The sequence below is a fragment of the Dysidea avara genome, chromosome 9, assembly GCF_963678975.1.
Source record: "Dysidea avara chromosome 9, odDysAvar1.4, whole genome shotgun sequence".
Lineage (NCBI taxonomy): Eukaryota > Metazoa > Porifera > Demospongiae > Dictyoceratida > Dysideidae > Dysidea > Dysidea avara.
The window spans coordinates 36,121,967-36,136,904 of record NC_089280.1 but is presented as its reverse complement, the minus strand read 5'-3'; the positions used below and the strand labels follow the sequence as shown (position 1 = coordinate 36,136,904).

Here is a 14,938-nt window from a genome sequence, read left to right as displayed (position 1 = left end):
CTTTCCCCATGTCTTCCCAATAGGACTGTCAGTCACCCCCCCCACCCTTCACACACACACACACACACACACACACACACACACACACACACACACACACACACACACACACACACACACACACACACATGTACATACACAGGGATTTGACATCTACATAATGACCATGGCTAGTGTCACCTCCTGACAATAAGGGTCTGGTGACATGCAATAGAAATACTTGGCTGTAATTACAGTATATAACATCAGCTACACGTTACAAATTTGTGTGGCATAAATGGAGCTTTGCATAGTGTATGATTAAAGTGTTGGAAGTTTAAGATTATGACCAGTACACTGAAAAAGGGTAGGAAGACTGTGACCAGTACAGGAGACAACAATAAAGAACAAAGTGAATTCTAGTCATACCAAAATAACTGACACAAGAGGCTTTCTAGAATCTGATTGGCAACCAATGAATTCCTCAGTTGTATGTGTCTACCAAGATTTTGCATTGCGTGTCACCAGACCCTTGTGGTCTAGGGTGAGAGAGATTACACCCCCTGGGACAATGACAGCTCAAAGTGTTTTATAAGGTCATCAATATAGAATAAATAAACACTTCTTAGGAGGAAGGGGTTTGGCAACATTCTTTGCCCCAGTACTGGGGAGTTTGACACTAGCCAGTGTTGTCCCATATTAAATGATATGATCCTGGGGTGGGGCCATGACATTGATAACTGCATACATAGATAAAGGACCCTATTATCTATGGTGCCCAGAGCAATGCAACACACAATATAATTATAACTCACATAGGATAGTTGTAAGACAACCAGCTGGAGTAGCAAGGAAGACGCCAAGAGAACATTTATTATCCATGGGTAGGATGGGATGGGTGAATTAAAGAAGCGCTTAAACACGTGGTTGCTATGGTTATAAGAGCCTGCTTCCCGTCGCATATCGGGATTCCTTAAAAATTGATGCGGGCAGTGACGGGAAACAAGGAATTTAATAATGATGGCCTTAGAGGAAATCAATCCATGGTACATATTATTATGTTATCAATAATCTAATCTCAGTACCTCATGACCATCTTACCCAGTCATTTGGACCCACCTGGGGTCATAGCATGAGATATATATATATACAGCTGGCAATGAATACATACCAGGATACCATCAGACTATGGAGCACTCTTCCAGAAGAAATAGTTAATTTGATCACTTCAAAACACTTTTAGAAATTCATCTAGCTATATTTGAGTAGTTCTGTACCATATACTCAATTCAGGGTTCTGTACATTAATTACAAATAAATAAATGGTTAAAGCTGAATTACAACTGAGAATTTAATTACAATAATACAAACACTGAACTAGGAAGTGACAGAATGGAAATCAGATAGTTGGGTCTTGCCACGTGACACTAATAAACTTTTGTCAACAAAACATTTTGTCCTCTGTGGGAGTTACCTACTCCCACTCCCTGCAGTGTACTCAGTCTTAGGCTGCAGGACTTCCCCCTCTGACTGGGTGTGTCGCGAAATCCATTTGTTTTCTCCTTTTTTATGATTAAAGTACCGGTAAAGGCACAGCCTGTATACCGGATCTGCACACAATAGTACAATTAACCATTGTACAAAAGTAAATCTCGAATCAAATAAGTGATTATCTAATAAGGATTTAAAAATCTGAATTATTTACAGAATTTACGTTAACTACAACTGCAGGCAAAGCGTTCCAATCATTAATTAACCTATTAAAAAATATTTTGATCGACAGTTTAATCTTGAGCATAGGCGGCGGAAAGGGGGGGGCTAGGGGTCTAAAGCCCCCCCTAGGTCTGCTGAGGGGGGGCTTAGCCCCCCTCAGAATGATATCACACCGAAATTATCTTTCTTGGAGTGGGGCTGAAAACCGTGATAAAGATCGAGATACTCTAATAGAGCAGTCACTCTAATAAAGTAGTCAGTGTGTAGCGAGCTATGTAAGGATTTTTATGTAGTTTATCAGCTAGAAATGGTAGCTGGTGAGGTGGAAAGCTCTTTTCAGTTGGTTGTGACCTTTTTTTTTTTTTTTTTTTTTTTTTTTTTGTTTTTTGGTCTCACCTTACCAAACTATAGAAATAAGTCTGGGTCAGCCCAGCCCCCCCTCATATCAACTACTTGCTCCGCCGCTGATCTTGAGTGATATTTGAAAAGCTTAAACTGATGTCCCCTTGTAATGGTGGTATCGGAGTAGGTATATAGAGTGGAAAAATCTGAATTAAAATAGTTATTGATAATCTTGTAAAGTAGTATCATATCACCTCTATGACGTCTGTGAACCAGGGATGGTAGCTGTAGCGCTGCTAGTCTCTCTTCGTACGGTTTATCTCTTAATGATGGCAATAAACGTGTAGCCCTACATTGGACTTTCTCCACTTTCCTTTGATCAAGTACAAAGAAAGGCCCCCATACTGCGTTACTATATTCAAGTGTTGGACGTACGAAAGCTGTAAATAATTTAGTCAACGTATCAGAATCTAAATAATCAAAATTAATCCTAGCAATCGATTAGCTTTTATAGCAACCTCTGTGGTATGCAGGTGGAACTTAAGTTGGTGGTCCAAGATAATGCCCAAGTCTTTGTAAGAATCAATATTGTAAATAACTGTTCCATCCAAATAATATGGCCCATAGTGATTCTCCTTGTTAAACTTCTAGCTAGATGTGATGGTGGAACTGAGGGAGTGCCATTAGGGCCGGGTGATAAAGTAAAAGAAAACTGAATTTAAAGAATGCTAAAATAAACCACGCGACAATAAACCACGCTACACTGAAATGGAACATTCGCGCAATTGAAACTCGTGCGAATTCAAAGTGAAAGAATTTCTGTACATTTCCGGATACTGATATTAAACATCTCGTGATCCAACCTGCCAAAATCTTTATCTTGAAGATAGTTACAGGATTTTTCGAGTTGCGAACATTATTACTATAGCGGACCCCTCATTAGAATGGACCCATCAGAATTGGCAGTCAGTGTACGGGGAGTCTACAAGAGTTATGGTAGAAGAAAGAAAGCGACCCATGTGTTGAAGGGTCTCACCATGGAAGTGTCGTACAATACAATGTAAGTCGTTCTTCGCGGCAAGTGACACGCATTCTCGCACTGATTTCAGTAGTGGCTAGCTATGAAAACGCAAGGCCGCGGATCCTCGCGCGGATCTCAGTGGCCCCGACTAGAACTTGATAGCGAACTAGCTACTTGAGCTGCACGTACGGTTCTGTGACACGATTCTGTGACACGGTTCTTTTGTAGACAACCATGACTAGTACTACATGACTAGATGACATGACCATTACTACATCTGGCGGCGTCATGGTACTAGTATAGTAGACAACCATGACCACAATAGACGGAGGTTCCACTGTAATGTGTTTCCAACACATATGAAATCAGCTACACATGTGTGGCTGACAGGTTTCATTCGGCACTACTAATTATGATGGTCTTCTAAAACTGAAGCAATTAATGGTTCCTAGTAGGTATGGCACCTAAGAAAGGTTGCTGTGTTTAATTATTGAACATCAGTGTTTTGTATGGGGGCTGATTTGTGCTCTCTATTATATTATCATCATCTGTGTGTTTGTGTACAGTTTTGGATTGTTAGGAGCTAGTGGTTGTGGTAAGACTACACTATTGAGATGTATCCTCAGTAGTCTGGACCCTGACTATGGAGAAATTACAGTGTTGGGACTGGAACCAGGTATTACGATGAGTCATGTTCCTGGCAGAGATGTAGGCTACATGCCACAGGTATGTCATCCACAAAACAGAAAAAACTGTTGAGATATTTCGCAGGATATTGGACTGATTCCTGAATTTACAGCTTTTGAGTTGATGATATTTTTTGGTGTACTACATCGTATGCCATTTACGAAGATTAGGGAGCAAATGCGTTATCTAGTTGAGCTTTTGGAGTTACCACCGCTTCATAGAAGAGTTACTGTATTGAGGTATGCTGTGATTGTGTACAGTGTAAGTGTGTTATGTTCAATTGTGTTATTCCAGTGGTGGTCAACAGAGACGTGTATCATTTGCCGTAGCACTACTCCAGGAACCATCACTGTTAATACTTGATGAACCTACTGTGGGGCTTGATCCACTACTGAGAGTGAAGTATGTAGGTACATGTGATGACAGTACATTGGTTAATACTACACTCACACATGGTGTAGACAAATGAATACTCAGACAAAATATCCAATTGCATACTCACCAATATTCATGTACTATTAATGTGCATATACAACACACCACTTCTACTGCTACATGCATGTCCAAGGATTGATTTTCATTACCATCAGAGGATTGATCTTCCTATCCACTATAATATGCCCTCATGACAATATGGTAAATATCCCCTCAGTAACCTATATAAAATCCTTCACATTTAAGCCAAGCAAGAGGAACATGCATCGATAAGGGATCTGGTCCTTGAAAGCAAAGCCATTTAAGCATATTTCACCATTGTTGGTCTACCACAGGGAGACTGGCAGTGTGCACAGCAAAAATCATGTGTCAATACTGCCTAGCATTGGAACTGGTAGTCCAATATGCAGCCAAGACTGATTCATAAATAACCATAAGTCAATATATAATGTATTGGGACCATTTTGTCTCAGTCCATATATATACCATGATCACATGAAACTTCATCAAGCACATCGCCAGGTGCACCTGGCGCCTAACCCTAATAGCCCTTTAAGCCATCAAACCTACCTGGGAGCAGGTGAGTATATATATATATATATATATACCACTTTAGCGTGGGTGTTCAAAGGTGCCACTCAGTGTTTAACTCGCATAATGCCTGGGAAATATCATGGGAAAGTGGTTTGCTAATGACTTTGATACCCAGCCAGTTCAAAGAATCGATGCACTTTGACTCGTTATATTGAGCGACATAGAGCTTTGTATTGTGGGACTCGTTTTTGTAGTAGTTGCTAAGCTTAGTACATAGGCTAAGATAGACTAGTTGGTTGTTACTAAAGGATAATGAAGGTATGAAATAATCGTTTGGGCGATTGTGGATGCGAATTTCTACCCATCGCATATCAGCCTTTGAACAGACCACGAAACAGCAAAGTTACTACTGCTACATTGAAATAGGTTAGTAACTTAAAGTCCTAAGTACTTAATATAATAACTTACTTACTGTCCCAATAGCAAAGTTAGTTGGCTTAACTTAGTACAAAAATGATAACAATATAAACTCAATCCCACAATCGCAAGTTTTCTAACAGCGTGTTGAGGCATAGTAACGTATTAATGACGTTTTAACGTATGGACAACGTTTTGATGGCTATTATCCCACGCTTTTGAAACCACGATCGATTTTCAGATGCTACTGTATAAAACAAACGGGATGAGTTCTCGTTAGTTCTTTCACCTATTAGGTGAGTGCGTCCCAAGTGATATATATCACTTATACCACGGCTGCTTGGGATTTTGCTGATATATACACCCAAAGCCCGAGGGCTGCAACTGTGGTATAACTATTAAATGTTCACCTGCAGTTATGTATACTGACACTAATGTGCATCATGCCTATAAGTGGGCTAATAACCTGTGGCGGGTGCCAGTACGATTGATTGCCAAAGCCAGTTCAGGCTAAAAGCCTTTGCCACACTGGGCTATAGATCACTCCAGCCAGTAAGAATTCAACCGCTGGATTCATTTTATAGACGTACCTCATGACTTGGGTGGTAGCAAGTATTATAATAATAAGCATTCCAGTATATCCGAGATTTTTAAATAAAAAATTCTCCATATATTCCCCAATTGAACCCTGGCACAAAATAACAATGTGCGTTTACCTTAGGATTGCTCCATCTTCCGAGCTCCAATGGGGATGAAACTCGTTTTGGAATTTGTCCACACACTGATCATCATGGAAATCTTAGTTTTATCATGCACGTTACTCTAAGTGAGTTTTGTGTCGTTTTGCAATCTTTTAAAGCCTTGTAATCTATGAGGAATACTTTGAAACTTTACAAAACGTACTGTCATATGGAAGGTATTCACTGGTGCTTACTTTAAAGTGTGTAGTTACTTTGCTCGGGTTAGTGATTTTCAGCTACGCAACAATTTTCTGATGGTTGTGTCACCAATTCAAAAGTATGAACCACTTCAAAGTCGACATACGTAACAATGCCATAATTGAAACTACAACTCCACCTTAGGTATTGTTGCATCATTGTGGCACCTCCACTTTAGTTGTTTACTTTTATAAGTCGTTAACTTGATGTTTTTACTTACTTGAATAGCCACTTGCCTATGGGTATATACCATTGTATTGAGAAGTGTGCAGTAGGTGAAACATATTTGCTCACCACAAAGCATACAAAGATTGCTGAGATCCGATAAGACCTCAAGTTACTCTCATTACATGTACAAACTTGCAGCTAGAAGCTATTTAACTGCAGTTTCAAGACATTCCAGGTTGCTAGATAACGCCCTAATTTACCGTACAGAGGGAAACTTTGGAGGGGGGAAAATTCGGCGAATCAAGCAAAATATCACTGTTGGCGAAATAAAATTTGGCGAATTGTTAGCAAAGCACACACCGTATTGAATTAATTAGATCGCTGTGCCTGAAGCGAGAACTGAAGTGCCACACCTCTCAGCGATTCGGCACCTGGAGTCAGCTACCAACTAAAAGGTAATACTATATAGACAGTAGATCTACACCCTCTGGAATAGTGAATATCGTACTTAACATGGTAGGACTCGCTATACTTGTTATGCCCGTTTCGAGGTGAAGTTTGAGGATACCACGTGCACAGTAACTAGCTACCTAGTGAGGTAGTCGAGGAAGGCTTGGCTCTAGCGTAATGCCTGGCCCACTATCCCTTGGTCGAGTAGAAAATCGATTAGCTAGAGGCTTGGTTTGCTATTTTCTTCGCCACCAAAATATTTGGATGGGGAAAATTTGGCGAATTCATGGTCAATTGCCAAATTCGCCAAATTTTAACGGCACCAAAGTTTCTCTCCATACGGTAATTGTTCCATTTTAACCTTAAAATGTATGGGAAGCCCTGGAGAAAAGAATGTAGCTCTTTCAGTTTTAAAGCACTGTGCATGCCAAAGTAACTAATTCCAACCCAACAAACTATACATTTCTGAGACCAGCAATCAGTACTCTATCTATTGAGCATATATATAAAAAATCAAAATTTAAAAATTGGGCTGGACTGCCTAATAATAACGTTGCTCCTATGTTTGTTGATATTGGACAAATCCTGGGGATATACGGAGATTACTTAATCCCTAAATGGCCAAGTAGATTGTTACTACCATTTCAAGCAAGCTGACTCATGAGAGGAAGGTTACCAGCATGTCTGCGGTGCCAAACTATGGTGAATTAAGTGTAAGTTGCTTTATTAGTTTGTGTGCATATGGGTTGTTGGTATGTTGTGTAGTGTGCATGAGTTAGACACAATATATGAACTATGACTATAAAGTGTATTGCACTTATATACACCCCTCCTCCTCCTCAGTCATCAGAAGTTATTGTTGATAAACCCTTCAACAAGTTTATATATTACCCCTCGGAAAGTTTATATATTACCCCTCAACAAGTTTATATATAACCCCTCAACAAGCTTATATATTACCCCTCAACAAGTTTATATATTACCCCTCAACAAGTTTATATATAACCCCTCAACAAGCTTATATATTACCCCTCAACAAGTTTATATATAACCCCTCAACAAGCTTATATATTACCCCTCAACAAGTTTATATATTACCCCTCAACAAGTTTATATATTACCCCTCGGCAAGTTTATATATTACCCCTCAACAAGTTTATATATTACCCCTCAACAAGTTTATATATTACCCCTCAACAAGTTTATATATTACCCCTCGGCAAGTTTATATATTACCCCTCAACAAGTTTATATATTACCCCTCAACAAGTTTATATATTACCCCTCGGCAAGTTTATATATTACCCCTCAACAAGTTTATATATTACCCCTCAACAAGTTTATTATGAACTCTTGATATTACTTATTGGTAGTATTTTGAATCATTATTTACTGATGTAGATATTGAGTTAGTATATATAGGCAGTATGTTGGAAGATGTGGACACTACAAACACACAGCAGTACACATGTGCACACACTACACACATGCATGTACACCCTAAACCACCTGTATTATTCCCCCCTCAGAATATGGAGACATCTTGTGCAGTTGACTACTAGTAGACAGTCAACGGTTATTATCACAACTCATTATATTGAGGAAGCCAAGATGGCACATAATGTAAGGATATTTGGTCTCATTTCCAGTCTTCTGAATAATACTAGAATAAACACTAAATGTAGTTATCATGTACAGTAGCTAATAGGTGGAAATTTATGAACAAACTTTTGATGTTTTGCAGTGTTTCCATGTATCTATATATTAAAAAAGATGTAGGTATCCTACATGCATCCTCCTCTTCTATTCGCCTGGCCTTTACCACTATTTACAACTCTGTATGGGCATTGTTGTCATATATTTATTATTGATGTATGATTTTGCTGCAGTTACAAATTACAATAGACATACAGTTACAGACACACAAAGAGGTTACACACTTCAGCTGGTATATGCTGCAATTTCTTAGCCATTGTTAACCCTTTTTAACTGGCACAGTGACTGTGACAGTAATAAATCCAGGAATTTGACAATAACTACATGCAGTCTATAATAGTTTATAGTTAAAAGTATAAATGACTGCACAACATTTCACAATTCAATCTTACCATTCTAAGTGTAACATGCCTGAAGCAATTTCTGGTAATTTTGTGGACAAAGCAAGTAATGAGGGAAGTAAATCTCTCTTTAGTAATAAAATGATTTGATTCATGTGCAATAATATCGATAGTGTAATAATCGTATTGCAGTAAAACATTATCATGATGTATGATAATACAGGTTTTTTGCAATTAAATTCGGCGAGTTTGCAATTGAATTCGTCCTGTTTGCAATTGAGTTCGTCGCTTTTGCAATTGAATTCATCCCGTTTGCAATTGAATTTCAGTGTCGGTTTTGCAATAGAATTCGTTGCTTTTGCAGTTAAATCAGTTCGTCCGTAACAAGAATGGCAGCTGGAGCAAACACGAAAACATGATGTAGCAGCTGCTATAAGAACTTGTTCAAGTACAACAGTAGTAAACAACTCTTTATAAGGCAATAATTCTTCCTCGACAGCCTCTCCAGCAACATTCCAAACTCTACTGCGCCATTCGCGATGGGTGTGGTCACTCGCGAGCAAGCTAATTAACTTGTCAGACAGCTATCAACTTCGCGTACTACCAGCTTCAATTACCTTCTAGTGTCTCAAGTGTAACTCTCCACGGCATAAATAATTCATCTCTTAATGAACGGTTGGTTTCTTGGAATCGTTTTGTTTATGACAAATTGTAATGCAAACGCGACGAATTCTATTGCAAAACCGACTAATTCAATTGCAAAACCGACGAATTCAATTGCAAATGGGACAAAATTTCAGGGCTCCACTGAAAATCAATTTTACTGAGTGGACTCCCTGCTTAATAATTACAATTATGAATTCAATCACAAAGGCGACGAATTCAATTGCAAATACCTGTAATAGCTTGTAATTATCGTGAGTGCAAATCAGATATCTCAAAATACTCCTACAATTGAAGCATATGTTGGCTTATTTCAATTATTTAATAGAGTTGCTGTATTTGTGAAGGGTTGCTCTATCTCAACATTTTATGGCATAGGATCAATAAAATTACTGCTAAAATTATGCAACTTATTATTTTGATCTACTAACGTGATAAACTATCATATCATGATGCAAGTATCATGATGATTGATATTATAATAACAAAATCATTATCGCACATCACTAGATTCATAGTATTTGATTGCTTATTTGACTGTTCTACTATAACAATTAATGTGTTTTGAGTTTAAACTCCCTGCATGATCTCTGACCAGAAAATTAAGCCTCCCTAAAATGTGCCTGTATATGCTGGTACAGCTTACGAGCACCCAAAATAAATTAAGGAAGGTTACATGAAAATTGTGGGGTAAAGTTCATCAAAATATCTGAAAGAGTTGACCAAAATTGTTTGAAAAGTTCTCAACGTTTCTGTGGCAATGAAAAATCATGAAGTTGCAAAAAGCATTGTACAAATGTGGAAGCTGGTCTGTTGAAGTAAATATGGAGTGAATTGGAGCAAATAACAAGCTGTGTGTTTATCATGCAAAACTAACATGCAACATACTGTACAAATCTAAACTGTAGCTGTATAATATAATGATACCAGTATATTATACTCATTTTCACTTATCAATGTTTTGATTGTGCAATCACAGAAATACGAAACACAAATTTAACAGTATAATGTAACTGGCTTGTTTACCTAGTCTTATAATGGTGCAATTGAGTAATAGCTATCTGGGAAAATATTTGCTGCCCAAACAATTAATTAAATTAGTGATCTTTTTACAAAATCCACTGTTTTGCAATATTGTATCGCACTATGACTGTATACACAGCAATATAGATTTGAGAGTATTGTACATCTGTATAAAAATGTATTTTTGTTGACTAACATTGCTTTGCTGCCTGTCACACTGATTTTGAACCCTCCAATTGTCAGGTTGGATTTATGAGGGATGGAAGGTTGTTGGCTCAGTCATCACCTGAAAATCTGATGAGAGCCTACAACGCTACAGTGAGTGTTTGTATAGTGTATATGTGTGCGTGTGCGTGTATGTGTTGTGTATATTTCATCATAAACTTGACAATCATGAAAACCAGGTAATCTAGCTGCAACTGAAGAACTTAAGAACTGTTAAACTTTCCTTGTATTTGGTTTAGTACAAAGTTCACAAGGTTTACTCATCATAGTTCTACACTATATATAATTAGTTGATATATATAGTTTCAAAAGTGAAAAAATGGAAAGTTGTTCTATTTACGTATTGTACTGGTTGAATGCAGAGAAAATCCTGGATCCCAGGTTGTGTGTCTCCTCAGACACTTGCCTAGACTACAAGTTGTCTGTGGATCAAGTCACCACCTAGCTGGTCTGGGATTGTTTCCACATTCAACAGGGTTTTAGTGTTAAGCTTCTGGCTCCTTGCTATACACAGGTTTTTAGTAGCTTTCTAGTAAATCTTAATAGTGATTAATAAGGTGGATGGTATACACTAAGCTTATTCATGGAACATATTACCTTAGTGTGGTGGAGGGGAGTGCCATTCTTTGATTTCTCTTTCTTTAATATTGTCAGGTCTCCAAACATCAACAGGTATTGGGTGGCAGGATTCAGTGCCACAATTGTTGGAGACTTATTTCACAGTAGTCCTAGCTGTTAGTATTCACAGACAGATTGAGTTTACACTATTTTTATAATAATTTAGAAAGAAATGTGCCTTCTGGGGAAATGGAACACTCCCACCAAAGAGCGCATGTGTGTGGAAGGAAGGGAATTGAAACTTACACACCAGTGGCACATATCAAGTGTTCAAGTGAACAAGAATGCATGCCATTCCAAGGAGAAGGATATAGCTCGAGGGAAAATTTCACTAAACTTTATGAATTTTGAGTAAAATGAATGCATGTACAATTTCAAAGTTGTAGTCAATTATAATACAGTAATTTAGTTCCTGTATACTATGAACTACTGTAATTCAAATACTTAGTACCAAGAGAACTGTTGATTGGTGTTGATTTATGTTGATGAGGGCAAAGCCTTTGTTCTCACAAAAGGCTGAACTGTTACTTTACCCAGGATGTTTGGTGAATGCATTCAAGTTAGATACTCTCCCCCATATAAATATTATGTACTCTTGGTAATACTATTGTTAATCAACAGGTGTGTTTTAGAGTATCATAATCTTTTACCCAAAAACGTAGTGGCCTAGTGGTCTATATAGGGTATGGCAGCTCCTCTGGTTCAATTTCCTTCATGATTAAAGCATAGATAATCTCCGTATACATTATCTATGATTAAAGTTACTGTTACTTGTGAGAAAATGTTTCAACTTAATAATCAGATATAAACAATTTATATTAAACTTGTTGTAGAAAAGAATTACTCCAACTATAGTCCTTAGAGGCTGTGTTCTTGAAGCTGGCATATGACTCATCTAAGAGAGGAGACAAAGATGTTGAGGATTTTCCAGATCAGAAGAAATATTCTCTCTCTGAGGTACTTGCTAGCACAAACTTTGACTTGTAAGATTATCCGTGTTGAGTATAGCAAACTGGTTCAAGTGATAAGACTAACAGGAAGTGCAGAATATTAAATTGTAAGTAATTTAGTGTGTTGTGTTTTATAACTGCTACAATACTGATATACTGCCACACTCATATCCTATAGAGACGACACTCTGAGTACGTACAATGCATGCTTCATGAACTTACTGGTGCCATAATTCCTTTGTGCCGCATTCATCCTTGGTCAGTGCAAGGTGTTGATATGTGATGACTTCCCTATATTTTTAAAACAGCTATAGCATAAATGAAAAAAACAAAAAAGCGCTCAATTATTGTCAACATTAATTTAATCAAAACTATCATAACTTTGCCAGTGATCAATATTCAAGGTCCAGTTTTCACTGTCCAATAGACCATTCTTCACTCTCCATAGAAAACAAATTTCGAAGCACTAGCTAATGGAAGTAATCAGCTCATTACATCGAGAAGAATAAAACCGCAAATTGACCAATTATGGATGTCATTCTATTAATGTCCGCCCAATAAGTTGGCATAGATCTATTATCGACAGGTTTATAAACTTTTTCCTCTGGAATTTATGGATTTACAAATATAATGCGGGGGATATCCTTGAAGAGTAAATGGCTCAGGTTTGGCTTTGTTGTGCTGTACTGTCATTCTGTAATAGAAGATATGTATACTGAAAACATTCTAATATGCACTTAATTTTCACCATATTTGGCAGGAAGTGCAAATTGATTCATTACATGAACAGTAGGCCAGTTATCAGTGCTTCTTGCAAAGTGGTGATTTCTTCTACCTATAGGGCTGGTGAGGTGTCTGTAGCACTAGTGGCGAGTTATATATTCTGAGCCACATTTGCTACCCATCTTTTTATATGGGATATTCACAAATTTTTTATATTTGTTCACCGTCAACTTTTTTGGAGAGCATTGCTGCACCACTTTAATTGATCATTTTCTTTCAAATAATATATTTCCTCTATTACGTTATGGGTTTTCGCAGTTGGTGAAACCACCAAACTATTCGCAATAACTTGGTAACTAGGACCTAGGACTAGTGAGAATATACAAGAAATACTAACATTTACCAGTAATGCATTTTGCTCCTTAATTGTTTAATCCATATACTACTAGTATTCTCGTTATAATAGTAAATGTACTTGATCAATATAGTGATCACCTCCTTAGATGTGGACGTGGACCGATGTATATTCAATAACTATTCATAGACATACTGCTTTGTGTGATGTTGTATGCCATGCACTTCTTCAGGACCACAAAGAACAGCGGTGTGCTGCATGGTTCCCTGTTGGATCATCATTCACCCTAACTGTATATGGGAGGCTTGCATGCTTTTATGTTATTGAGTGTTGTCTATGTTGGGTCAGTCAGCAGTCTCGGCCACTGCTGCTGCTAGAGTAGAAAAAATTACCCTAATAAGCTTGTGTGGACTGCTGGTGGTGCCTTTGTCCTTTTGTGGTTGAGTCCTTAGGGCTGTGATCAATCAACATTGCCCTGTCATTTACTGGAGCAGCTCTCTGTTTGTGTGGGGTGTCACAATGTCAGGATGTGTTTACATCATTTCAGTTTGTTGTCTGGTGGTCCTTTGTAGGAGTTAGATTCTGCTTCTTACCGTCATTGCATAAAGTTTGATGTTAATGACACACATCACAATGAGTCAGGTCCTTGTGTGTTTGGCCATATTTCCTATTTTAGAGTAGTACTCTTTACTTTTACAGAAAATGTTCCTTATATCTGCATTGTGTTCTAGCATTAGTTACGTGAACTGCACATGGCTTCCTGAACTGCTGTTATCTATAACACTATGAGGTTATCTGTGTAAATGGAAACTACTTAAATGACACCATGAATACAGACAGTGGCTTTATATCTATTGTTATAAGGATTCTACAAGGACTTCTGTTATACTCAGTCACAAAGTATCAAGTGTCTTGAAGCCATATAAACAGTAAACTACATTACTAAAACAACTGTGATGCAATATAGTGGTGTACAGTGGTACAGTAGTACACCATATACATGATTGTACGAGTTTCAAGAGTAATGGCATGCATGAGTTATTTGAGAATCCAGCTCAGTGCATACATACTATAGTGTTTTTCAGTTCTGCATGGATCCATGTCAAGAATCATAATATGTCTGAAATTTACTAATCAACTTTAAGAGAGTTTCTGTATTTGGAGAATTACTGCATTTTGAGGCTACTTCTCAGGATACCAAATATTAAAATTTGTCAGCATCGGAGATCACCTTCTGCTTCAATTTAGAACTCCGTTTTGTAAACAGGTTGCCTGTGGGTGTGGTTAATAAGTACTGTGAGTACAGCACAATAATCATTTGTGACCGGGCCTGCGAAAACAGGGCATATGGGCACAAACTACACCTGTCACACTACAGGTCATATCTCAGTATTGGAACAAAATATTTGAATTTTGTAACTTGCATCATAAAGCAAAGTAAATGCTTACTATTACTTGAAAATTGCATTGCAATAGGTTAATGGTATAAAAAGTTGTGTGTGATGGAAGTTTGAAAAAGTAGGCAAAAATCATGTGCCCACATGCCCTATTTTCGCAGGCCCGGTCACATTTTGTGATTGCAATGTAGAATTGTTGTGATGTTAGGAAGTCACTTTCTGACTGCTCTATTAGATCATCAA

The 14,938-nt window shown here is 37.8% G+C and overlaps 1 protein-coding gene across 2 annotated transcripts in view; it reads left to right on the top strand.

The window, feature by feature from the left end:
- The first annotated feature begins 2,877 nt into the window (after positions 1-2,877).
- Positions 2,878-14,938, top strand: part of LOC136265622 (ABC transporter G family member 20-like) — a 28,786-nt gene continuing 16,725 nt past the window's right edge. For both annotated transcript variants that reach the window (XM_066060522.1, XM_066060521.1), the window contains exons 1-8: positions 2,878-3,094; positions 3,622-3,781; positions 3,827-3,981; positions 4,037-4,144; positions 8,214-8,307; positions 10,671-10,745; positions 12,126-12,227; positions 12,279-12,327. In XM_066060522.1, the coding sequence (XP_065916594.1) occupies positions 2,979-3,094; positions 3,622-3,781; positions 3,827-3,981; positions 4,037-4,144; positions 8,214-8,307; positions 10,671-10,745; positions 12,126-12,227; positions 12,279-12,327 (859 nt within the window). In that variant the 5' untranslated portion in view covers positions 2,878-2,978. The remainder of the gene's footprint in view (positions 3,095-3,621; positions 3,782-3,826; positions 3,982-4,036; positions 4,145-8,213; positions 8,308-10,670; positions 10,746-12,125; positions 12,228-12,278; positions 12,328-14,938) is intronic.